The sequence below is a fragment of the Cydia fagiglandana genome, chromosome 6 (genome assembly GCF_963556715.1).
Source record: "Cydia fagiglandana chromosome 6, ilCydFagi1.1, whole genome shotgun sequence".
Classification (NCBI taxonomy): domain Eukaryota; kingdom Metazoa; phylum Arthropoda; class Insecta; order Lepidoptera; family Tortricidae; genus Cydia; species Cydia fagiglandana.
In genome coordinates, this window is record NC_085937.1 from 10,375,719 (window position 1) to 10,402,863 (window position 27,145).

Sequence of the window (27,145 nt, forward strand, 5' to 3'; positions counted from 1 at the left end):
CTCGCAACTTTTTCTCGGAGGCCAACGCACACATAGAAGCTACAGGCGCACACATGCGCAATTATTTGGGGACATAACTTTCTTAGGAAGTGATAGACTCATGGTCAGTAAGAACTAGGAAAACTATACTCATCTCTTTCTTTTGTGTGCTAGTAAGACAAAGGCAGTATAATTATTTTTGTCTATTTATGAAATGAGAGTCATGGGCAAAACTATATAAATACCAAGTTACCTTAGGTTAGCCAACCTAATGAAATTTCTAATTCTTTTTTATTTATTAGGATTGTGCAATCTGTGGTTAAATATTGACAAATTTATTTGACATTTGGGTATATGCCTTGTCTTAGGTTCGAACACTGATCGACTTGTTCCTGTAATTATAAGATATTTTTATTTCGATTAATTAAAAATTGTTGAGACACATTAGGTATAAAAGAAATAAACATGTTCCGTTTAGTGAAGGTTACTGAGAATGCGTTATTACCTGCTATAAAATGTAAGTATACTGACTGCCGATGCCGTACGCAATTATTACTTAATTTATTTATATTATTACCTCTAAAAATGTACTTAAAATATTTCTGAACTATAGAGGCTTGTAATGTCCTATTTGTTATTACTATAGAAATGTTATACATATGAATGGTACTTTCAGGATTTTCCTAGAGAGAAAAATTGGAGACTACAATAAGATTTCATATTTGTCATGAATTGTGTCCAATTTTTCTCTATAATTGCAAGATTTTCATAAGTTTTATGTTTAATTTTAAATATTACAATAAATAGCAAATTTTATTAATATTTTGAGTATAGTAGTATATATTCTATTGATGTCCTGCCACGGATAAAATAGTATAGTCAGAGCTGATTGTTGATTCAAATTATAGATACCAGGGGTATGTCTGTGGCGACCCATAAAGAACCAGAGAAGCCATCAATCAAGACAGCGGTTCCTGGGCCCAAGACTCAGCAGTTGTTGGGTGAACTGAACAATCTACAGGTATGCCTTCCTTTATTACTACTTACTGCCCATAGAAAATAGTATTTTTTAACTCCCCATAGAAAATAGTATTTTTGAACGGATTGCAACCCAGTACTGCCCATAGGAAATAGTATGAAACACTAATACCACTAAAAGACTGAACATAGAAGTTACATATGTTGGTAAACAATCATATTTTTTTAAGTGATAAGGATGAATTTTCAGGCTGTATTTAGTTATAATAGATTGACTAAATAAAGATAAAGTTTGTTTAGCCAGTTAGTTTATTTATTAAGGACATTAGTTTGGGAATGCCTTTTAGATTTTAAAATATTGAGCATTACTTTGTGCCAACCAGTCAGGTCATCTTTTAAATAAATTTCTAACTTACCTAATTTAAGGTACCCCAATTCATTGTTCTTTAGTGTATTTATTAATAATAAAATAGTACCCATTTAAGATGTTATATACTTATACATAATTACATAGTTTCTTTGTGTCAGGGTAAACACTTAAAAACTAGCTGTATGACAGATTTCATGTCTACTAAACTCTAGGTGTAAGTCTCAGATAATATAGATCTTATTCCATCATACTTACCTATAATACAAACTTTTACATTTAGATATCTAGTATGTTTTAGCAGAGTTGGGCGTAATCAATTCCTTTTGGAATTAAATTACACATTACATTACAGTAATCATGATTCCTTAGTAATCGATTCCTTTCGTAATCGAAATTACTGGAATCAAATCCGCTGATTACTTGCGTAATTGATTCTTTTGGAATTGAATATATCTAAGTACAAGTGTAATCGTGATTCCTTCGTAATCAATTACTCCAGTAATCTGATTACGTAATATTGTTCAGACTAAATTACATTACTCGTTGTCAAAATACCTTTGATCGTTCTTCTCCCAGCCATAAATACACTTTTTGTGTGAAACTGTATCATATATGTTTTCGGGGGCGCAGATTTCGGAAATGATGACAGTTTTGGAATCCGACATGTCTGCCGTGCACTTTGGCATAAAAGTCATCATCGGTGTCGTTTTATAGGTTTCAGGGAGTGCCGGTTTCGAAAATAATGACAGTTTTGGAATCCGACATGTCTGCCGTGCACTTTGACATAAAAGTCTTCATGGGTGTCGTTTTATAGGTTTCAGGGAGTGCAGAATTCGAAAATGATGACAGTTTTGGAATCCGACATGTCTGCCGTGCACTTTGACATAAAAGTCGTCATGGGTGTCGTTTTATAGGTTTCAGGGAGTGCCGGTTTCGAAAATGATGACAGTTTTGGAATCCGACATGTCAGCCGTGCACTTTGACATAAAAGTCGTCATGGGTGTCGTTTTATAGGTTTCAGGGAGTGCAGAATTCGAAAATGATGACAGTTTTGGAATCCAACTTGTCTGCCGTGCACTTTGACATAAAATCGTCATGGATGTCGTTTTATAGGTTTCAGTGAGTGCAGAATTCGAAAATGATGACAGTTTTGGAATTCGACATGTCTGCCGTGCAATTTGACATAAAAGTCGTTATGGGTGTCGTTTTATAGGTTTCAGGGAGTGCCGGATTCGAAAATGATGACAGTTTTGGAATCCGACATGTCTGCCGTGCACTTTGACATAAAAGTCGTCATGGGTGTCCTTTTTTATAGGTTTCTGGGAGTGCCGGTTTCGAAAATGATGACAGTTTTGGAATCCGACATGTCAGCCGTGCACTTTGACATAAAAGTCGTCGTGGGTGTCGTTTTATTCGAAAATGATGACAGTTTTGGAATCATCATTTTCGAATTCTGCACTCCCTGAAACCTATAAAACGACACCCATGACGACTTTTATGTCAAAGTGCACGGCAGACATGTTGGATTCCAAAACTGTCATCATTTTCGAAATCTGCTCACCTGATTCAATTAAGGTGCATTTATATCTAGTCAGGCAACATCAACAACATCTATACATATCTACTATCGAAATGTACTTTTGATAGTAGAAGTACGAAATGTAATCTGAAAGGAATCAAGTAATGCATTCCTGTAATGAGGAATCGACATTGATTCCAATTACTAGGAATTGTAATATTAGAAAAACTGATTCCTGATTCCTCAAATGGAATTGTACTTAGTAATTTGGTATTGTAGATTACAAAGTAATCTGGGAATCGGTAATCTGATTACAAAGTAATTTCGAGTAATCGTGGAATCAGGAATCAATTACGAAATGCCCATCTCTGTGTTTTAGTATAGGTGTAAATAAAATATTATATATCTATGTTGATAAACTAAGGACGCAAAGCACGAAGAATTTCGTGTATTGACGCGGCTGTTTCGTTTCTCCCGCTCGCAGTGTCATCACATCATGGGTGTCATGGACGGGACAGTATAGTTACGCGCGTGCGACAGAACTATTTAAAAATGCCCAATACAGGGGTCGACAAACCGAGGCTTGCGAGTGGCATACAGTTTTTTGTACCTACGTTTTAATTGTGGCTTTTGGCTGACCTTGCAACCCAAAGGGGGTAACTAGGTCTTATTGGGATTAGTCCGCTTTCCTCACGATGTTTTCCTTCACCGAAAAGCGTACCAAGGGAGCCGGGGTTTGAATGCGGTCTCCTGATTTCAAGTAGCATGCTCTTACCGCTGAAAGGGCAGAAAAATTAAGACCACGAAACACCACCACACCACACCAAATTTATGGCTTTTTGAGATACCTAAAACGAATAATTTCTACTGTGCTTTGCTCTTCTTTTCGAAAGTTTGCCGAGCCCTGAGGGCCTACCGCGAACCACGTTCGACGTGTTGCCTCTGTCGCACTTGTAACTTTGTACGTAAGTGTGACACGGAGGCATCACGTCGCACGTGGTTCGCGGTAGACCCCCTGACCTAAACCTTGTTCCCTCGTCAATTACATAAACAATTTTATTTTTGTCAAGATAACTCTTCCGGTAAAAACAACGTAATTTGTTGTTGTATGGATATATTGCGCCTTTACATGTGTGAATAAGGGGCCGGTGCTCTATTCATTCCGCTCAATTTATTTTCAATTGAATAAATGGCTATAAATTGAAGGTGATCTTTATGTATTTTTAATGGTAGAGTCTCAGAATGTTTTGCTAGGTTGGTACAATATTTTTAGTAAATAAGTACCTACCTTATCTAAGGTAAAAATAGACTCTTATCAAATATTCAGTATTGTAACTCGGCAGATGGTGTTTGGGATTATAAAATAAGACTATAAATACTTTGCAATATTTGCATAAGTATGCTATTAAGTGTGGTATTCCTTTTGTCCAATATTTTGATCCAATGTCATTCGTCTCACACTCTGTTCGCGATAAACTCAAAAACTTCTAAACGGATTTTTATGCGGTTTTCACCTATCAATAGAGTGATTCTTGAGTTTAGGCGTATAATTTGCGAATAAGCCGGGACGAGTCACTAGTATTTTATAAAAAAAATATCGTAGGTAACGATTTCTCTATCTTCTTCTTTGCTGCGTCCGCTTGGCAACGTCGGTCTACAGGCCTGTCTCCATATCGCGCGGCAAACTATCGAACATTGGCTCGCGAGGCAGCCGCGCGCAATGCTTACCGGGTTGGCTCGCGAGCCCACACGATTAAGGCTCCTCTTCACGTTGGGCCAACACCAACGCCAACGAGGGACGCATTTATGCGTTAGAGGGAGCAAGTGATATTGCTATCTCATCCTACCGCATGGCTGCGTCCCTCGTTGGCGTTGGCGTTGGCCCAACGTGAAGAGGAGCCTTTAGATCGAGTTGGTTGGGTTGGTTGGTTGGGTTGGTGGTTGGTTGCTGCGCAATATGGTGACAGGCCTTACGTCTATGAATGGTTAAATTAGGTTGGGATAAGATAGTTTTAAATATAACTTATAATAACTGATCGTATTCATCAGACTTCCTGCCTGTGACTAGGCAACAATATCACGACCTGCTATCTCGAGTAGTTTGAGGATAAAATCACCTTGGCGATAACAATGCCTGCTGTTATACAATGATAAACATCATATTGAATCACCTTATAAACAAGTAGTAGGTAGCTGTATTCTCTTACGTTATAAAATCAAAAATAGTTCTACATGTTTCGAGTCATTTCGAAATTGTAGTGTGAAAGCTTTAGCGCTAACAAACTGTAAAAGCGTTCAGTTTGAATGGGTGGGTGGGTACTAGGCGCGAAAGGTATAAACGGAAAGAGAAACTACCGTCTTATATTTCAGCATTAAAGTCGAGTATTGCACACAAAAACACTTATAGGAGTTTCTTTCTGTCCTACGATACCTACCCACGTTAAAAGGTTTGTTGCCCATACATTTGGCCTGATCAAAAAATTGTTCAGTACGGCCTACACCCTACACATTCACCTCGTAGAGTATGGGTAAGGGTTGAAAAAATACCCACATACACCGCGTTAAATTCAGGATACCGATACCGATGTAGTGTTGCTTTATTTATTGTTTTTTTTCCACAATTAAAATGATTCCATTGCATTTGTTCCAGCAAGCTCAATCAGTGCAACTGTTTGGCGACTACGACAAATGCGTCGGCAATTACTTTGTGGACGTAGATGGGAACGAGTTTCTGGATGCTTTTACCCAAATATCGTCAGTTCCGATAGGTTACAACCATCCTGCGTTGCTGGGAGCATTTGAAGATAAACATGCGCTTGTGAGTAATTTGAATGTTAATTTTCTAATAAAGTAAAACAGGGCTGAACAAGGCAAGGTTGATATCTTTCAGTTAATATTTTCTTCGGGTTGGTATGGTGAAAAATTTTGTGTTTCACTTGGGGGCAAACTTTGTTTAACCCTCGTGCTTTGAAACCCTCGCAGCGCTCAAGATTCCATTTTACGAACCACTCTTTACGCTCGTGGTTCAACTTTGGAATCTTTCGTTTGCTCGGGTATCAATATTAGCACGAGCGGTTAAACAACAACTTTTCCCCCGAGTTAAACAAATAACTATCATTTTATAAACTACAGTGTGATAGCGGCGCTTTAGCCAGTTTATTTCTCTATTACAGAAATCCCTTATCAACCGGCCTGCGCTCGGAGTATTTCCCTCCGCGGACTGGCCCTCAAAGCTGAGAAGCGTGCTGCTGCCCGTGGCCCCGCGCGGCCTGGACCACGTGTCCACGATGATGTGCGGCTCCTGTTCCAACGAGAACGCCTACAAGGCCGTGTTCTTCTGGTACCGCACCAAGCAGCGCGGGGGCAAGGTGGACTTCGCGCCGGAGGACACACACTCCTGCATGCTGAACCAACCGCCGGGATCCCCGGACTTGGCTATCATGTCTTTTGAGGTAGGATTCCTTTTTCACTTATATTTTCATTAGGATAAGAGTACTTACCTTACTCTTTCTCAGCATATTTGCATCCACTGCTGAACATATGCCTCTTTCATGGATTTCCATGTTGTTCTGTATGCGGCGGTTCTATGCCAGGTCGGCCCTGCCGTCTTTCTAATGTCGTCCGACTATCTGGCTCGTGGTTTTCCATCCCTCCGGCTTCCCAGTCGAGGTCTCCAGAACAGTACTCGCTGGCCCCATCGGTCGTCATCCCTGCGTCAGATATGGCCGGCCCAGGCCTAGAGCAATAGCTAGAACCATTTTATTCTTATTGGAAAAATAAGTCTTTATTTTTTACAAGCTCTCCGAGTCAAAAAGTACCAAGTTGTGAGGATGTTAATTGTTTATTTCCAAGACTATTGCGATAACTATTGTGTTTAATAACTTTCAGGGAAGTTTCCATGGTCGCACCTTCGGAGCCTTGACCACCACGAGGTCGAAGCCGATACATAAAATAGATTGCCCGGCCTTCGATTGGCCCGTGGCCCCGTTCCCGAGATACAAGTACCCACTCCATGAGAATGACGCCCACAATAATCAGGAAGACAAAAGGTAATGCTTTCGCACATACTTACTCGTACAAACGTGTATGCCGCATGTCACTCATAGATAAGATAGCACATTTATGATTTGGTATCCATGCAAATAGATTATTTATGTTGATAGGTAAATTTAAATATTAGCGAGATTTACTTTGACATTATAACCAAGGTCATTCCCAGTTAATTGCATATTTCAGTGTTTTTCAGCCTTAATTTTTCACGATGCAACCTCTTTGGAAATGATGAACATGCATGAAAAAAAAATACGAATTAACGAGAAACATAAAATTCAAGTAACGTCGAAAAAAAATGCTAAACCGTTTTTGCTTTGCTTTATTCCTATCACAATATAGGTGTCATAGTGATATTGTGTGTTACACAAATTCGTGAGTATATTTCTCATTTCTTTCTTTTGTCATTCTTTTCAGGCTTCTCTTAGATGATTTTCCGTATAATTTTACTCGCCGCTTCGGAAACCGTCGTTGTCTTGTTTTACCTACAATTGAAGCATGACGCCAACATTTCGGTGCAGTAATACTTTCAAAGCTTTACTTTATTATAATTAAGTAGCTAGTTCCCTATTAAGCTTTGTTTTTATACAGCGTCATATAATTGCTAATATTTATACATTTGATTTAAAACCATTAGTCCTGCATCTTATTGGATTAACAATAAACGCATTGTTTTCACATGTCGACGCATATCAAAATTGACCAAGTCTTTAAAAAACCGGGCAAGTGCGAGTCGGACTCGCGCACGAAGGGTTCCGTACAGTCAGCAGCAGAAGTCGCTTTACACTCCAGGTGCTCAAAGAGCGGTAAACGTTTAAACTGTCAAAAAGTTGTTGACTGTCATGGTAGTATTTACTTGTGAGCGCTCAACGTGTCACAAATATGTTAACAGTCGCTATTCATTAATTTCTACACTTACAACAAGTCATTGATACCTTAGCTGTCAAAAAACCAATGGTATCTAAGCGGTCAACGTGTCAAATATATCTGAACAATATGGAAAAATAGACTTTAAAGCATACAAGTATGGTCGAATATTGAATAAAAGATAGCCATGCTAATTTCAGGTAAAACGTTTTGACAATCATCGAAAGCAGTACAGTCTTGTCATCACATACATCTATCTCACGTTTTGCCCTTCAACCATTTGACAGGAGCCTCTCGGTCAACTTACTGCAAACTATTTCTTTTAACAGAATCGTCAAGACGAATGACACATAGCAAAAGCTAACTGAAGCCGAATTTAGAGCCAATTGTCAAGGCACGTCGTGGTCTCAGTAACAAGCGTTTGCTTTTCAAAGCAGAGACCGCGGGTTCAAATCTCAGTCGTACGGACCTAGAGATTACAGCTTTTTGTTTTTTTTTTGGGTTTCATTTCTATTATTAATTTGTGTCTTCTGGTTTTATGTTAATTTCGCATTAGTTTATATAATTTTTGAAGATAATGTCACATGTAGCGTATGTACGACTTTCTATCAGGACGTTGTAGGTTTGAACCCGCAGTGGGCGTTACTTAGATTACTCCTGTGCGGAATGCTATTTGATATTTACTACTAAAAAATCATGTTTGTTGTATGGGAGCCCCACTTAAATCTTTATTTTATTCTGTTTTTAGTATTTCTTGTTACTTATAAGTAACAAGAAATACTACTACTACTACTACTGTTGACGCTATTATAATAGCGTCAACAGAAATACATCATTTGTGAAAATTTGAACTGTCTAGCTATCACGGTTCCTGAGATACAGCCTGGCGACAGACGGACGGACGGACGGATGGATGAACAGACGGACGGACAGCAGAGTCTTAGTAATAGGGTCCCGTTTTACCCTTGGGTACGGAACCCTAAAAATGCTGGTCTCTTCGAAAACTGACTAAATTAAATGATATGAAAACAATGCATTTTATTAATTTCAGACATCATGTTTCATAGTAACATTTATTGCTTAAGACCTACACAATCGATACCTAAATAGAAATAGTCTTAGTTTTATTTTTCAAAACAAAACATTTTTTTAAATGTATGAATGCAGTTTTTCGTGTTACTAAAATCGATGACATGATTCCTAAGAAGAGATCGGTGTATATCGTATAGTATCAGATTTTCCCATACTGGCCGATCTAAATGGGCCACTCTGTATAGTATATTTTACTACAATAAGTGGGCTAAATAAATATATTAACATAGGTATATAATATGATCAACGGTTTGGAAGAACAGCTGCATATGACAGTTAAAATAAAAAAACCGATCATTCTAGTAGAACCTACTTATTTATTGTATAAGTTTGACACTTAACGATAAAATACTTCTTTAAGAAAGGAGGTGTCAATTCGTAGTGCTACAGTATTTATTTTAAAGTTAAACAGATAAAATGTTGATGCTTAGTTACCATTGAAATAACAACTGCTTAGCAACTGGTGGCACCCTGGCTGCTGACGTGATTGGCAGTGCGTGTAGGTATTAATGACAGCAGCTTGAATTTGATTGCTTAGTTACCACTGACTTTTTAACCGTTATTGTCATTGTGATTAAATAAGGGTGTATGTGTTAAAGAAAAACTCAGAAGTTAAGGTATTTGTGACGAACTGAAAGCCTACGTGAAAATGACATCTTAGATGTCTTTATTTTTGTGACGATTGAAGTGTATATGTTTTCTTGGACACCTTGCCCGCTCAGGTATATCTGCTGCTGACTGTACCATAATGCAAAAAAAAAAACAAAAAAAAAGCAAAAAAGAAAACGGTCACCCATCCAAGTACTGACCCCTCCCGACGTTGCCTAACTTTGGTCAAAAATCACGTTTGTTGTATGGGAGCCCCATTTAAATCTTTATTTTATTCTGTTTTTAGTATTTGTTGTTATAGCGGCAACAGAAATACATCATCTGTGAAAATTTCAACTGTCTAGCTATCACGGTTCGTGAGATACAGCCTGGTGACAGACGGACGGACGGACGGACAGCGAAGTCTTAGTAATAGGGTCCCGTTTTACCCTTTGGGTACGGAACCCTAAAAATGGTTTTAAAATTCAGGTACCACAAAACAAATTGATCCGTATAGGTACTCCGTATAGCACGATTTTTTTCTTAAACATTCCAATTCTTCTACAAACAATAACTATAAATACAACTAAGATAGTTCATTCACTAATAAAAACGTAAATAATAGCTGTGCGATTGCGTCACAATGAACCACCAAGATGCTTAGTCAACGCCGAGCTACGATATCGTAATGATGTTAAGATCCATGTCGTCAACGAAGTCATCCGTTTTAATACTTATCAATTACTCTGAATACTTTTTTGCTCTTGTTACACGCTCTTGCTATATGAGTTTGATATGCGTTAACTGGATGTAGGTACTTAATTATCTTGATTGAATTGAAAGCATGTGTGATGAATTTGTCCCACCCAATGCTTAGCACTTAATAATATGCTACATTATTAAAACGTAGCAATGTGTAATTTAGAATTACGAGTATGTTGCCCCAGTATAACATAAAAAAACCCGCGATTAGGTTTTAAAATTTACTGATTTACAGGTGTAAGGCGATTCTCTTTGTTGCCTGCATTTGATTGGCTTTTGTCACCAAATAATTTCATAACAAACTCCTGAGCTTGTGCATGATTAGATTTGCTTCGGGGTGATCTTTTGCTAGTCAAGCCTGGTTATCATTTAGGAAATCAACACGTTATTTATTTGTTATGTTGTCTATAACATTCAGATGCCTGGAACAAATAGCGCGCATCATAGAAGAGCGTGAAAAATCCAGTAAGCCGGTGGCGGGCATAGTTGTGGAGCCGATACAGTCTGAGGGGGGAGACCACGAGGCGTCCCCGGCGTTCTTCCAGAGCCTTCAGCAGATCTGCAAGCGTGTAAGTTAAATTCTTCAAACGACTATACTTTTTGACCACCTTATGTATTACTGATATTTTGTATGAAACTATTGTAGCAATTGACAGGTGACTAGCAGCATAAAAAAACTTATAGTGTAAAATAACTTAATATTTAACTTCGTGCCGCTTACTATACAAGATTACAGCTAGGGATTATGAATCTAGTTACTTATATTTTTTATCGTAATGTAACATTGGGCGGCACAAAAGTTAAAATCATGTACAAAACACTTAAAGTAAGTTGTGGTTGTCAGACGGGAGTAGCTCTCATCGTAGACGAGGTGCAGACCGGGTGCGGCCCGACGGGCAAGATGTGGGCGCACGAGCACTTCCACCTGCCCTCACCCCCGGACCTAGTCACATTCAGCAAGAAGATGCTCACTGGCGGCTATTACACCTCTGCTGCCTTCAGGTATATAACAAATCAAGATCATGACATTATGATTAAATAACTTATTCTGACACTTGAACATTTATTGATTTATTTGCACTGACGTGCCTGCATAATTCCTCCTCGATTGCGATGTATGCTTATGTGTATTTGTGTAGGTAGGTAGGTAGAGTTAGAATTAGATAGGTATAACTATTCCATTGAAATTTGGTATGCTACACGGTTAAATAAAGGTAATGAGACAGAGTTATATCGGCCCGTACGCCGACATATCAACAAAAAAAATATTTGGAGGTGTCTGATAGACCGCACATCAGTCGCAGAGGGTTAAAGCATAGTTTTGGATTATTTCAGGCCTGCACAGGCGTACAGGATCTTCAACACCTGGATGGGAGACCCAGGCAAGCTGATACTTCTGGAGCAAGTACTTCGCGTCATTCAGCAAGAGAATCTATTAAGCAATGTCCAGAAAACTGGAAAAGTTTTGAAAGATGGTTTACATGATCTGGAAAAGGAATTCTCCAACATTATAAACAGTGTGCGCGGTCGGGGCACGTTCCTGGCGTTCAACGCGGCTAATGCTAGCTTGAGGGACAAGATCAATAATGACTTGAAGAAAAATGGTAAGTTTTGGCGTTATTGTTTTAACACATTCAGTGCCTAAAATCCGATTTCGCTTCCAGGCCGGACGACCAGATAGTCGGGTCGTGGTACTATTTTAAGTATATGACGAAATTGTTGTGGCGTGGCGCGGACGTCTTGTTTGGCTGGGTAGCAATGCATGTGTTAAACACGTTCCCTGTTTTTCCAAACAGATTGAAAGAGTGGCTGTTCAAGTCAAATTCAATGTGTTTTACCTTTACAAAATGTTATCCGCTTTGATGCATGGGCTTCAGTTCATGGTATCTATGTTTTACTACCCATTTGAAAACGTATTAAATATGTTAAGGATTTGTGACGTTTTCATGCAAAAGGTTCAAACGGTGCAAAAGGTGGTTTTCATTATCAGTGGTAGTTTTTTTTTTATAAGGGCTAGTATCTTTTTTTATCTGGAGCTATAGTTCGAGGCTATAAAACCTGTTTTTTTTGTTGGTGCAGGCGTGCTAGGCGGTACCTGTGGGGAGACGGCCATCCGCCTGCGGCCCGCGCTCACGTTCCAGGAGAAACACGCCCACATCTACCTCGACACCCTCAGGAAAACACTCAAGGAACTCTAAACATTCCTCGTTTCGAGCTAGCCCCATATAATACGGTTTACATTTTCCGCTGGCGTATTTTGTGATATTAATTTTATACAACTACACAGTTATTATTTATACATTAATAAACATATTTATTTCACGACCTTTCATATTTGTATCGCTATTTTTTGATAGGCAGCAGCTTGCAACGCGGAAGGAAAATTCTCAACTGTTTTTTTTAAGTACAAAACATAGATATTGAACATATTAAGTAAGTAAATATAAGAACTATTATGCTACTTATATGTATGAAACGACTAAACGTAAAAAAGGCCGATAATATCAATAATTTGTAATTTTTATATTATAATTTGCATTTTTCTTGAAATAGTTTCTGGGGGCACGGCAGTGCCCCCGCCAAGTCGATTAAGTTTATGCCAAACGTAAAATATTACATGTTGTAAATTCTACATATAGTTAAGGTAAGGATATGGTCAGTATTTTAAATGTCGGGAGATTAGTGTGAATAGATCTTAAATAACCAGTATTATTTTTAAATGATTGTTTTAAATAAACTATTTTATCATTATAATTATGCCATAATTTTTAAAATTACTAATTATAGGGTTTATGTTACTGTTTTGTGAATTCAGTATACCTACTTAAGTGTATTACGATTACAAAATGTTCAAATGCAATAAAACTATGTACTCAAAAGTCTTCCAAAATAAAAATAATTGATGTTGATTAAGGCGCTCTTATATTTGAGTTTTACGTTTCCGAGGGGGTGAAGCAGACGAGTGGTAGAACAGGCAGGCGGGGGCCCCGCGCGCCCCGCCGCACCATTCCCGCGCAGCACGTCTACATCCTTATTCTGGCGCCATCGGTATTCTGAATATTCTGATTTGTCAGTTCCGGGATTTTTTCCGGCAATTAATATCGAATAAGGTTTATTAGCAAATTCGTATTTTAATGAGTACTTAATGAAATTATATACAATATGAGAGTATACCCCGACAAACTAAGAACCTAATCAAATTATACACAATTATTATGAGACAGAAATTAGTACTTCCTTACCTTAAAAATATAATAGAGTTAGACCAAGAAAATTCTGCAACGATTTTGATTGCACACGCAGTGCAAGTGTTATTTTGAACGACAAACCTTTATGAAATTATGATTAAGACTTGCACTGCGTGTGCAATCAAAATCGTCGTAGACTTGGTCTAATTCTAGAAGTCAATTTCGGACAAGTAGGTATTGAAAATAAGGAAGAATACTGTAGTTCGTTTTTTTTAGCATTAGAAAGTAAGGTAAGCGATCTTGACATGTCTTTTAATTGAAAAGCGATTTTTAAAAATCAGTAACTATTACTTATGAAAGCTTATTTTATATATTCATCATTCATTTCCTAGCCTATTTCAGTGTCCCACTGCTGGGCAAAGGCCTCTCCCCTTAATTTCCACGACTCCCGATTTGGTGCTTCCTCCGGCCAGTTGTTCAGGAAGCTGTCCAGGTCATCTCGCCATCTCCGTTTGGGCCTGCCGCGGCCACGTCCCTCTACCGGCATCCACTTGGTGGCTAAGCTAGCCCACCTCTCCGGATGCATGCGGTAGACGTGACCGGCCCAGTCCCATTTGAGCCTAGCGGTTTTCTCGCCTACGTCAGCAATGCGGGTTTTGAAGCGCAGCGTGGTGTTTCTTATGTGATCAGTTAGTTTAACACCTAGAATACTGCGCTCCATGGCGCGTTGGCAAACCTTCAGTTTGGACTTCTGAATCTCTGTGAGTGACCAAGTTTGAGCGCCGTAGGTTAGAACAGGCAGAATACATATGTCAACGAGTTTGCGCTTCAGTGACATAGGAAGGTCGCCCTTCATCAGCTCCTTCATGGACCAGTAGCTCTTCCAGGCATTTTGAACACTATATATATTAGGACTTTTATTTTATATAAAACCAATCAACATTTGGCATGATGTGTCACATCCCCGTAGCTGTAGGCGTCCATAGGCTATGGTGAATGCGGGTCGTATGCTTGCTTGCCACCAGTGTGGTATATAAAAACAGCATTTTTTGGAATTAATTTCCATATAGCATGGTACGGACATGGCGGAAATAAAGTAGAAGTACTAGTGCTCAACGCTGCACTAGTATTCGACACGGGCACTTTATGTCAAAGTGACAAGAATTAAATTTGAATACAGAAAGATCGTCGCCGTTCAAATTTAACCTATATTACTTTGACATAAAGTATAGTGTGTAGCTTTCAAATAGAGCTCAACGGCTAATCCTATTGTCTATTGTTAAGTAAAACCGCACGTGCTACTTACCTGCAAAAAAGGGTCTTAATTATTTTATTTGGCACCTGAGCGCGGGCTAGGCCAACGCTCAAAAAACCAGTGTAGGTGCGCTCTCCGATAACGCGCCTTTGTTACGCATCTCGATGACACATTTTAGACTGGTTCTGTAGCGTTCGACTCGCCGGCACTCAGTAACCGAAGTACGTATTTTTTATGCAGGTGGTTGTGGCACGTGGTACGAGCAGTTTTACTTAACAATAGACAATAGGATTAGCCGTCGAGCTCTATTTGAAAGCTACACACTATACCCATATCGAATACTAGTGCAGCGTCGAGCACTAGTACTTCTACCTTACCTAATATTAAACACAAAACCATTTTAGGCATTTTTCGACCACTTCCCTTAAAACGCATGTAGGTAACTCGGAAACTAAAAGCGGTGAAATGGTTACCACCATACACTAAACACTCCCACATAGGTATTTGAAATCCGTACACATATGTTTATAAAAATGATTCAATTTGATTTATTTAATAGCCTTTAATAAAATATGTTTACACAATTTATCAATCGTGACTGAATTCCGGATTGGTTAGATGGGTGTGTGCCTTTGCTTCCCAACTTGTTATAAAATGACAATATGACGGGCGAATGTCTGAAATGCCACAGTAATTAAGAATTATTTTGCTTTTCTTCGTAAGTATGTTAAAAAACATTGTGTGTATAACATATTTGCATATTTATACAGTGAATACCCATTTTATGAAACGTCCACTAAACTAGCATAGGTCCGACGCTGGCAGTGGCCACGGGCGTACTGGCGCGGGGAATGGGCGCAAGGTATTGCCGCGTAGGGTGAAATTTAGTAGGCAAAAGTTGAATTCATAAAATTATGAATGAAAAGATTAACGTATCAATAAAAGGACCAGCAATAACGAAGATTTACTTAAAACCTATCGAATGAGGTAAGTTTCATATCCATTTTCGTCGTAGTACTTCTAAAATATGGATCAAAAGACAGCTTTAAGCATGTTTTCAACTTAAGATTCTATCGAGAAAATAATGAGCCGTTGTGTTTCTGACAAGCAATAACGTAGTTCAAGGACTAAAGTTATACATACTAGAAAATAATGCATGAAATCCTTGTAAAAGTCTGTAAATATGGTTACAAAAAAGCGCATTTTACTACACACCGCGCCTTAAAGTTTTTTTTTATTCAAGAAAGTAGACAATTTGATTTTTAAAACGCGAGAGCTTGTTAGACGTTACAAACAGTTGAAGTCAAAGGCGTCTAAAAAGTTTCCGAATTGAATTGGTGTTTTTGATCTTTGAGACTGGTTGACACTAATCAATTGTTTTTTTATAAGTACCTTTTGCGTTATCTGTGTATTTATATTGACATCATATTGACAATTGTGAATATTGACATTGGGCTCAAAGAGCATATAATCACTACGTCTTTCGGCTATCGCCATGTATTTGTGTTGAATGCCGATCAACTTGTTCCCGTAAAGACAAGATCTTTGGTTTCTGATTAGTTACTTTTACTTAGATACTGAAGGGAATAAACATGTTCCGTATAATGAAGGTTCCCGAGAATGCGTTGTTGCCCGCTATAAAATGTTAGTATCAAAGAGCATATAATCACTACGTTTTAGTATAAGCTGGCCAAGCCAAGCCAAAGCCAAATTGAAAAACAGCAGGAGTTCAAGTTAGAGAGCAAGTTTGTGAAAAAAAAAACATTATAGATACACATATCGTATTATACTAGATATCTACACTGTGTCCGACCAATGGTGTCCGAGTCCACTCTTGCTATATTCGATTGGCTTGCAGACTTCGTTTTCGTGGTATCTCCCTTGTTTGAAGAATATTGCTGCAACACCCTTTAGGCTTTCTTTTATCTGTTTCTTATTTATTATGAACATTTCAAAATTACCCAAGTTAGCGCATAGGATGGTGACTTAGGGATTATTATATCTTGCTTTTGCTCTAAGTTTTGTTTTGTCTGGAGATCTATATAAATGAACTTTATTATTATTCATGCCCACGCCGAGGGCGCGGTTTACTGTCGCGATAAAACAGGAGAAGTAAACCTACGAGATTGTGTGCACACAGACTCCAGGGGCCTGTCTGTGACACTCCAAGAGCCAGAGAAGCCGTCAGTCAAAACATCGGTGCCGGGGCCCAAATCACAGTTGTTGTTTACTGAACTTAACAGTATACAGGTATTACCTTCGACTATTACTTATACAAATTTTTCTCATCTATAATGGACGGTATGTTTTTTAACGAAGTAGGTAACTTAAAGGGATCCTGAGGTTTAATTAGTGTAGGTAATACCTAATAGTAATAGTTAGCCATGCCGCGATTTAATAAAAGTTTTTGTCTAACAAATATATACCTATAGGTACTTACCTATTTTTGCTGTAAGGAATAAACCTCATCAGGATTCGAATCCAAAACCGTCTCTACCGACTCTACGAGGTCGTTAAGTGAAATTTTACTTTTCAACTCCCAATGCCAATATACATTGCTAGATGCCTATTATTCCATATTCATATATATATATATACATATATGTGTATATTCATTCATATATATGTGTGTATTTCTTGGTTCCAGCAAGCTCAATCTGTGCAGCTATTTGGCGACTATGATAAGTGCGCTGGCAATTACTTCGTGGACGTGGACGGGAACGAGTTTCTGGACGTCTTTACCCAAATATCGTCGGTCCCAATAGGATACAACCACCCTGCGTTGCTGAGAGCATTTGAAGATAAACATGCCCTTGTAAGTAGGTATACTCGTATTTCGAATGGGTGTCGATGTTAAACGACTTAAACGGGCTTCACGTTGATGTGGAGCGAGACACTCCATAGATCGATAGGTGCATAGTGCTGTCTCACTCACACACCGCACCGGAGCGACGTGCGGATCCCTATCAGCGTGACAACCATGTTAAATTGTTAACCCTCGTTTGTATTGGAAACGTAAAAAATCCAAAAAAAAACAAGGGAAAATTGAAAAAAATTTGATCAGGGAGTGCTAACTCTAAGTGCCTTTTTATTTGCTATCGCGAGAACATAATTCGGAATAAACTACTAGATAACTACAGTGATTTACATATGTACTTAAATTGCATTTATTAATATTTACAGAAATCTCTTATCAATCGGCCAGCGCTCTTAGTGTTTCCACCGGCCGACTGGCCATCGAAGCTGAAGCGTGTGTTGCTCGCTTTTGCGCCGCGCTGCATGAGCCACGTGTACACGATGATGTGTGGCGCCTGTTCTCTCGAGAACGCGTACAAGTGCGCGTTCTTCTGGTACCGTACGAAGGAACGCGGGGGGCGGGTGGACTTCACGGCTGAGGAAAATACGTCCTGCATGTTGAACCGACCGCCGGGTTCGCCGGATTTGGCTATCCTGTCTTTTTGGGTAGATTTTTATTTAAGTACCTAAAATTAAATTAGTAATTGGAGCATTCCACTAAATTGTTTACCGTAACGCGAATTTCCTTAAGATTTTCAGGTTTTTACTACTATATTATACTACTTATAGGATTTTTTTGTCACAACGGATGTGAAAAATGCTCAGTGAAATAGTTGTCGATTAGAATCGTTACTAAAAATTTAGGTACCTACTTAATATACGAAAGGAATGTGTTTTTACGGAATACGAGTAACGCATCTGTTCGAAAAGAGAAGAGTCGTGGAATTATATATTGGGCCCCGTACATTCCACGACCTTCTCTTTCCGCACAAATTCTAGCTCATGAAATGGTCCAATTATACATTTATTAGGTAGCATCATATAGAGGTATATACCACTCGTCATTGCAATCTTAGGTACATTGTATCTATACCTACAATTAGTCGAGTATAATTAAATTTGTCTAGCTGTAACATTTACGACATGAAGTGTTTCTACATTTCCCGGCTAGTTTTAAACTTTCAGGGATGTTTCCATGGTCGCGCCTTCGGAGCTTTATCCACCACGCGGTCGAAACCTATACACAAAATGGATTGCCCGGCCTTCGATTGGCCCGTGGCCCCGTTCCCGAGATACAAGTACCCACTTCATGAAAATAAAGCCTATAACTGTGAGGAAGACCAAAGGTAATGCTTTCTCCTATAGCAACGTTTGCTGTTCAATCATGAATGAAATACTTAATAGTTATAAATGTGCAACGAGAGCAAAGTTAGTTTTTGCTGTGAGTGCTGATTTAGAGGCCCGAGGACTCCGAGGTAGCGTAAGATTCTACCTAATTTAAAATGTTGACTATAGCAAAAACTTTGACCTCATGTGGCACATACAACTTTTCACCTCAGCAGTGAGATTACATTAGAGGGTAAAATAAAATATGAAAGGAAAGTTAAATACACACAATTTCACAAAAATAATCAGTTACAGAGTCCCTGTTTTCCTAGTTATTCAGAAACTAATTTCTGTGATAAGTACACAAATAAATGCTTGTACCAGGATTCGAACACAGGACCTTCTGCCTCGTAGGCAGGGTCACTATCGATTAGGCTAGGGAGCCGTTAAATTAGCTGTGTCAAAGATCTTGGGTCCTGGATCCTGGGTCCTAATTAATTAATTAAGGGCAGCTAATTCCATTTCGTATCTCTCATGCATTCATTTGAGTTGTTTATGTTACATTAGATGCCTTGCCACCGTAGCGTGTATCATAGAAGAACGCCTAAAATGCTGTAGGCCGGTGGCGGGCTTAGTTGTGGAGCCGATACAATCTGAGGGAGGAGACAACGAGGCGTCCCCGGAGTTCTTCCAGAGTCTTCAGCAGATCTGCAAGCAAGTAAGTTGAGGATTGAGCGAGCGAGTGAGCCTTGCTTTTTTCTATTTTTACATATGCCCGCTATAAGACTGTACCTAATTCGACTCGCGGCGCGGCTTCGTTTGCGTGCCGTGTCGCAATAAAGTCACTGAGCATATACAGAATATATTTTGCACATTGTCTCAATCTACTCATAGTGTAATCAGTTTCTCTTTGTTTTAAATACTATACAAAACGATTAAAAATGCTTGTGGTTGTTAGATGGGAGTAGCTTTCATCGTAGACGAGGTTCAAACAGGGTGCGGCCCGACGGGCAAGATGTGGGGCCACGAACACTTCGACCTGCCCTCACCCCCGGACTTAGTCACATTCAGTAAGAAAATGCTCACGGGCGGGTTTTATACGTCTTCGGAGTTCAAGTAAGTGGCCTCACTGTATAATTAACACCCGGCAGCTCAGGGATTGTTTTATGTATATTTTCTGCTTTTTGCACCTATTACTACCTAAACCCATTCGCGGATTAGTCCTAAGGCCCAGTAGGCCCGAGCCTAGGGTGGCAAATTGTGACAAAGAATTCGGTGATTATAACAAGAAATAATTTAAAATGTAGTAAATATGATGGGTGCTGCGAAAGGGACGGCTATAGGGCCCGGGGCCTAGGGCGGCAAAGACTGCAAATCCGCCACTGCCTAAACCTAAAGTAAAGAATGCTCTTTGTTTGATAAATAGTTATATGCTACCAGGATAGAATTTAAAATGATATATGCGCTGAGCGGGGATAGGTAACTGCAGTGATAATATTCTATTGGTTTTTAACAAACACATTCCTCGAGGCATCCTCGCAACGAAACACAAACTAAATTGGTGTGAAGTGTGAATACCTATCGAAAACTTATTCACGATTTAGGTGACAAGATAGCAGATTATCTAACCCTATGGTAAAATACTTATAATTCAATGTCATAACTTAACGTGGGTGACGCCCTATAGATATTAGAATGAGATCAATGCCAACTGATACCATAGTAACCTACTAGAATGTAATTAGCATAAGTTTGACGAGTAGGTAAACCTATATAGAATAGAAGTTCCAAACTTTTCAAGCCACATGGGCTGACAACCTAACACCTTGTACGAATGTGATATAACTTCTACTCGCCAAGCAAAGAATCTGAATATTCCAGGTTTTTCGAAGTGCTCCTTGAAGAATTTAAATATTGTTATAATGAACGGGACGGAAACGGGTTTTACTACACTGTGACCAACTAAGCTTCCTCAGCAACTAAGCATCCTCTAAATCCTCTTCTTCTTCTTTTTAACAAGCTTTTATTAGGTGCACCTGTATGTAACTATGTAACGGAATCTAAGGTACTAACTAATTTAACCATCTTCCAAGGATCGTAGCGTAGCGTCATGGAAATTGGCAGCTGTATGTAGTTCTGATGACAATATAATAATATGGTACTGTCGAACTGATCTGATGAGGGAGACAGGGGGTGGCCATAGGAACTCTGTGATAAAACAACGCAACCTAATTGTGTTAGGGGTTTTTAGAATTGTCTCGATGAGTATTAGTTGTCTGTCGTAAGAAAAATAGGTACAGTCAGCGATAAAAGCTTGTACAAAATTTGAAATTTTTGCCATAAACTTATATGGTTCTTCAAACAGAGTCACACTTAAGGGTTCCTTTTGTACCTTTTTGGTGCTGAACCATAAAAAGGAGTGTACAGGTTTTTAAAGGGTCGGCATTGCGCATGTAACACCTCTGGATTTGCAGGCGTCCATAGGCTACGGTGACTGCTTACTATCAGGCGGGCCGTATGCTTGTTTGCCACCGACGTGTTAATATATATTATGCTTAAGTTAATAGAAGTTGTGGTCTATTGTAGGCCTGCACAGGGTTACAGAATTTTCAACACCTGGAGCGGAGACCCTGGAAAGTTGATCCTTCTGGACCAAGTACTTCGTATCATTGAGCAAGAGCAGCTATTAGTTAATGTTCAGAAAACTGGAAAAGTATTGAAAGATGGTTTACATGTACTCGAGAAAGAATTTCCCAACGCAATAGGAAGAGTGCGCGGGCGAGGCACGTTCTTAGCATTCTGTTCCCCTAGTGCTGAAGTGAGGGACAAAATTAATAACAATTTGAAGAAAAATGGTAAGATGTTACGCTATTTATATTTAATTCATGGACGGATGACGCGGGAATTTACGGATTGCTGGTCAAGTAGTTACAGACGAGTGAATGAGGATACAGGGTGGAAAGATAAGTCGGGCCCTGGAGGGAAATTACCTTAAATCCTTAAGTTGGCTCACCTTACTTAAAGGAGACATTTCTTTATTTTTAAAAAGAAACAAAACTGCATTCAAAGATTTTTTTTAAATTCGCTTTCTCGACCGGGAATCGAACCGAGTAAAACTTCCAAAAAATAAACACTCGCTAATTTTTTCTACTGTTACTGTTAATGTTAATGATAACATTTCTCCAAGAAACATTAGTAACTCACATTATAGACGGGTCTAACGCGAATTTTATTCAATTACCTTGATTTACAATGTGAGTTAATATGTGTTCAAAACGCGAAAGTTTAAAATATTATAAGAAACATTAGGTCTTACATTCGTCTGTCGTACAAAGTATCCATAGAATCGAATATTTAGTACTCAAGAATATTTTTAGACAAGCAAAATTGAAGAAAAATAGAAAATACTTGGCAGCTAGGTTTATTTCTTTTTAAAAATAAAGGAATGTCTCCTTTAAGTAAAATGAGCCAACTTAAGGATATAAGGTAGTTTCCCTCCAGGGCCCAGGGCTCGACTTATCTTTCCACCCTGTATACAAATGAGTCGATTTCTTCAAATTTGGACTTAACAGACTTGAGTTCCTTGTAGTTGGCAGTTTTGAACCCCATTGAACATTCAGTGCAGCTAATTTTGTTTTATTCATGCTATTTCTTGCTGCAGGTGTTCTGAGCGGCATGTGCGGAGAAAAGTCGATCCGCCTGCGACCCGCGCTCATCTTTCAGGAGAAACACGCTCACATCTACTTGGATATCCTAAGAAAAACATTGAAAGAACTTTAAAGTTTAAACGTGCTTGCTTTTTTTAAATATATTTTCAAGCGATCTTCGTATAATAAGTACTGTTTTTTTATGCTGACGTATTTTGTGATATTATTTTTACTATGTATTGATTTAAAATTAGGGTTTCCGCGATCGAAATTTTCACTAGATGGCAGCACCGTGACCAGGTCTTTTTGACAGCTGTTGTCAAAATCCACCAATGGCACCAATAAAAAAAACATGCTTAAACATGATTGGTGGATTATGACAGCTAGACCTCTCACCACTGTGCTGTCATCTAGGGAAAAACGCGATCCCGGAAACCCTCATTAACTTGACAACCATTCATATTTTTTACCGCTAGTTTTTAATGTAAAGAATGATGTTTTGGTAACAATCTAAAAGGTTTCAAGGCTTTGTCGCCAGCTTATAAATATCTACCGGCCAGTCAACAAAGTTTTCAGTAATGTACCTAACTACAACTTCCGGTTTTCTTATAGGCAGATAATTTTAGCAAACATAAAAAGCCCAAGAAAAATGTATGTAGAGTTGTCATTTCTATGGTTGAAGTACTTATACTTACGGTACATTATACATACCTATATAAGGATATGGTCAGTTTTAAAAATGGTAAGAGATTATAGTGTGTAAATACTATATAATTTATTCAATATTATTTTAGTAATATGTATATTATTTTAAATAAAGCTTGATTAATTTTACAATTATTGTGTGTATTAAAAAAGTACCTTTGCTCGGAAAACATATAAAAATCAACAATACGCGATAAATCGGTCTAGCGCGCATTTTTGAGTTTTTATATGCAAATACAAATACAAATATTTATTAATAACAAAAAAAAAGTGTAGGTACTACCTATCTGTCCAAAGTAGGTCCCTAGCTAATCTAATTGACAAAAGAAATACAGGTATGATGGGAACATCAAAAATACATAATAATTATAAATAAACTCGACCGCTACCTAACCTAACGAGTTGCTAACGAGTGCCTGCCAATAAAGTATACTGAGATTGAGTACTTAGCATACATGCGGTGCGCTACTGTGATGACACCGGTATTGCTCATTCCGATCGTGGCAATACCCACGAGACAGACCGGTTACGCTACCATTATACTTAATGCTAATAAAAAAACTATTAATACATAAAAATCCATAAAACTTGTTCATTACGGGGCAGTTATTATAAGTCAATGACAAATCCAAATGAGGAACCTAAAAGACATTCACGCGGCGGTGAGTCAGACAACACGTCAATGCTCCGGCGCAAGGGCCGGCGCGGACGCATGCGTGGTCGGACATGCAACCTACTCACTGGCACATTTGGTGAATTTCGAATATTCTTAAAAATATTTCTTGATTATTGGGATCCTGATAATTATAAATTTTACATCGTGCGGTACCTATTGTACTCGGGCATTTACTTTGTAAAATCGTTTGGTATTACTATTAACGATAGGGTTAAAAGGAGTTCCTGTTTGTTTTTTGCGTTACGCCCTCTCTTGGTGCAAAATAGTTAAGTATTTTTGAAAGAACGACGCAAACTTTTCTTTTACGGCGGTTGTTGATTTTGTGACACAAGCTAAAGAGTCCATACCAAATAGAATCACGGGACTAGCGAGAGTAGCGAGTGGTTTCAATTTAGGATCTCATGGCGCCTTTAGGGCTTAAGGTTTCTTTCTTAATGTTTAAGTTTTTGTTAGAAGCTGCTCATGGGTCAGGGGTAGAGCAGTCATGCGTTTCTCACCTGCTAGATATGTAATCTTGTTGGATCGATAAATGGATAAGTACCTAAAATAAATCATGTTTCAATAACTTTTTTAAACTTAATGCAAAATGTTAGGAACCTACCTATCTAATGTTTAACAAATTAATTTAATGGCTTAAGAAAGTAGTATGATGAGAGCGAGTACGATTTCGTGCAAACAACAAGTTCCACTGCGGAAGTCTACTTAGTGACTCATAGAACATAGAATAATTTGCGGCTGCGCCATTGCAGGTATGATTTGTGGGTGTGAGACATCTGGTTTGATATTTACAATACTTCTTACGTTTTCCAAACACAACTAGTATAAGTGTGATCTTGATCTCCGATTATCCATATTACTGGCTAGTATACTAGGGGTCTAGTAATAATGGGCACGCGCTCTTCAGTTGGATCCAAATGGTTCGTGAACGTTGGTCAAGTGTCCGCGAGTCCATCGCTTGGGAGGTACACTTTCTCTAATATACTCGTTAGAGGGATCAAAGAGCAACGCAATTTTCGACTTTATCTTTATAAACGGTAAAAGTGACGTCGCGCGTGTATGGGATGAGCAAAGCGTGCAATCGCTTATTTCATCTGTCGGAGTCGTTTATCGTTTCACTGGCCTTGATCATGCCGCGGATGTGTTGATGCCAATTTGGACAAATTCAATTACCAATTTCTCTTTCACAGTCTACATTTCCTTTTATGTTAGAAAATTTCATGTTAAGTGCTTTGCGCATGCGAAACGAACTGAGTAAATGTCGTACTACATTATCATTATGATGAAAAGAAAATGAAAGTTTCTCGGAGACATGCACGTAGAGTATTCAAAAAGACGTTAACTATTAGAGTGATAGTTGCTAATGCTGTCTGTGGATGTTGGGATTTGGGATATAAGTACGAGGAAATAAGACAAAAGGGAAACTATTACTTTTCACTAGACAAAGAAGACTACTTCAATAGTACATACATAAAGTCACCTTTTTAATCTATTGTTTAATGTGTGCGTATAGTAACTTTTTATAAGTATCGCCAGTTAAATGACTATTAAGAATCTAAATATATAGAGCCAAACTGAATAGGTAGGTACTTACGTTTAAGTAGGTAGGTACATACATAGATAAATGTAAATTGATAATAAATATAATCATATATTTACGTCTGCAATATATTCAAATGGATGGAGGAGTTTACGAAAGTTCAATTCTAGATTGCATTTCTATACAGGGTGGTCAAAAAATAAGTGCATTCCCGTTGCCAGGGAGGTTTTGGGATTATACTGAGCAACTTTTACTAATGGGACCAACCCCGAAATTGCGAAAAAATATCATAAATTTTGGCTGGTCCGTTTTCTATGGGAGGGTAAATTTTTTTTCGAGATTTACCTACTTACATTACATTCTAAGTGAAGTATTTTCTTGTTTAAGGATGTCCCATAGTTTCACTCCAGTTTGTCCACGGCATAGTTTGACTTCAATAAGATGCTATCTTATTCTAGAAGACCGTACATAAACTCCATCAGGCTTAGAAAAAAAAACCTCATTAAACACTTAATTGAACTCATACAAAACATGAGACACCACGTCACGTACTGCTATTCTAAGACACAGCGTAGGTATCTACCTAAAATCACGTCTACTATTCCAATTATAACTTCTAACAGAGCGCGAAAATAGATCCAATAACTCTCCATGCGATCCAGCAGAAAGCTGAAATCCTGTAATGTCTACCATTCCTTTGGTAGACATAGGTATTTAGGTACCCTTTCGTGGCGCTAAATTAGACACATTATAATTACTTATTATGATTCCGATAATGCGGCGCTTTACTAAATATCGTGTGCATAATAGCTAATTAAAACCATGACAACTTTCAAACAAAGGCTTACCTATGGCATTTTTTTTTAATACAGCCCTGTTATTATCTTAAAGTCAGTAGTTTTATTTGTTAGCACTTTTTATGGTTTGTACAAGCTTTACAAACCATAAAAACAAGCTTTTCTAAAATGAAACCCATGAATGTCTGCAATCGTCACTTATACAGCTGTAAAATTACACGTCTGCGTCTATTATTTCTAGTGTTTTGTTTGTGTAATAAAATTAATTATTACAATAATGGTATCGTCTTGGGTCGTCCCATTCGTTTTTCGTCAAGTTCTTAAATTAGTCCTATTCTGCTTTCGTCACTTATTCTACATTCGTTCCAATCGTCGGTGGCTTTTAATGTAGAATGAGCGACGAAAGCAGAATAGGACTAATTTAAGAACTTGACGAAAAACGAATGGGACGACCCAAGACGATACCACAATAATAATATATTAGTCTACATTTCATAGAATACCCACCTCACCTACATCATTTATGATTACGGTCGGCTATTAAATTCGATTTGTAGGTGAACGTTTGACCGTGTGACCTGCCAATATATCCTGTTGGAAAATACCGTGTTTTGTTAGTTTTAGTACCTATTTAATGTTATATACATATATAGGATGAAGGCTATATAGGATTTGTAAGCACATTGCGAAATTATAAGTACGTATTTAATATTCAGTATTTTCGTCAATGAACATTTCGAATTATCTATCTATAGCAATAGATACTTTGGTACCTACTTATTGTTGCTTATCTAATTTTAATTTTTCAAACCGTTTGCTGTTTTTAAGCACGATGCGATGGAACGTTACGGAGACATTTATATAAGGTATATATATAGATGGTGTTTAGATAGTCGCTAGTCACCATAAGATACAGATGTCGTAGCGGTGCTTAAATAAATCTAACGCCATAAATGTCATAGACCTAATATTAATTAATATTAATATTTATTAGCTACATGTACTTACCATAT

At 38.2% G+C, this 27,145-nt stretch overlaps 2 protein-coding genes across 2 annotated transcripts; both read left to right on the plus strand.

Moving 5' to 3' along the window:
- Positions 1-341: 341 nt before the first annotated feature.
- Positions 342-13,118, plus strand: LOC134665167 (4-aminobutyrate aminotransferase, mitochondrial-like). Its single transcript, XM_063522021.1, has 9 exons — positions 342-496; positions 888-1,000; positions 5,497-5,664; positions 6,020-6,298; positions 6,735-6,895; positions 10,624-10,774; positions 11,050-11,207; positions 11,541-11,809; positions 12,285-13,118. The coding sequence occupies exons 1-9, from the start codon at positions 445-447 to the stop codon at positions 12,401-12,403; spliced, it is 1,470 nt and encodes a 489-aa protein (XP_063378091.1). The 5' UTR covers positions 342-444; the 3' UTR covers positions 12,404-13,118.
- A 2,948-nt stretch (positions 13,119-16,066) lies between these two features.
- Positions 16,067-22,950, plus strand: LOC134665185 (4-aminobutyrate aminotransferase, mitochondrial-like). Its single transcript, XM_063522048.1, has 9 exons — positions 16,067-16,292; positions 16,789-16,898; positions 17,296-17,463; positions 17,832-18,110; positions 18,630-18,790; positions 19,338-19,488; positions 19,729-19,886; positions 21,357-21,625; positions 22,432-22,950. Exons 1-9 carry the CDS (start codon positions 16,241-16,243, stop codon positions 22,548-22,550), a joined length of 1,467 nt encoding a protein of 488 aa, XP_063378118.1. The 5' UTR covers positions 16,067-16,240; the 3' UTR covers positions 22,551-22,950.
- Positions 22,951-27,145: the final 4,195 nt, after the last annotated feature.

Excerpts from the sequence above, each read along its gene's own strand:
- LOC134665167 (XM_063522021.1), top strand. The coding sequence starts at position 445 with ATGTTCCGTTTAGTGAAGGTTACTGAGAATGCGTTATTACCTGCTATA. Across the intron at positions 5,665-6,019 it reads TTGAAGATAAACATGCGCTT|AAATCCCTTATCAACCGGCC; the intron begins GTGAGTAATTTG and ends TCTCTATTACAG. Across the intron at positions 11,208-11,540 it reads TACACCTCTGCTGCCTTCAG|GCCTGCACAGGCGTACAGGA; the intron begins GTATATAACAAA and ends GGATTATTTCAG.
- LOC134665185 (XM_063522048.1), top strand. The coding sequence starts at position 16,241 with ATGTTCCGTATAATGAAGGTTCCCGAGAATGCGTTGTTGCCCGCTATA. Across the intron at positions 17,464-17,831 it reads TTGAAGATAAACATGCCCTT|AAATCTCTTATCAATCGGCC; the intron begins GTAAGTAGGTAT and ends TAATATTTACAG. Across the intron at positions 21,626-22,431 it reads TAACAATTTGAAGAAAAATG|GTGTTCTGAGCGGCATGTGC; the intron begins GTAAGATGTTAC and ends TTCTTGCTGCAG.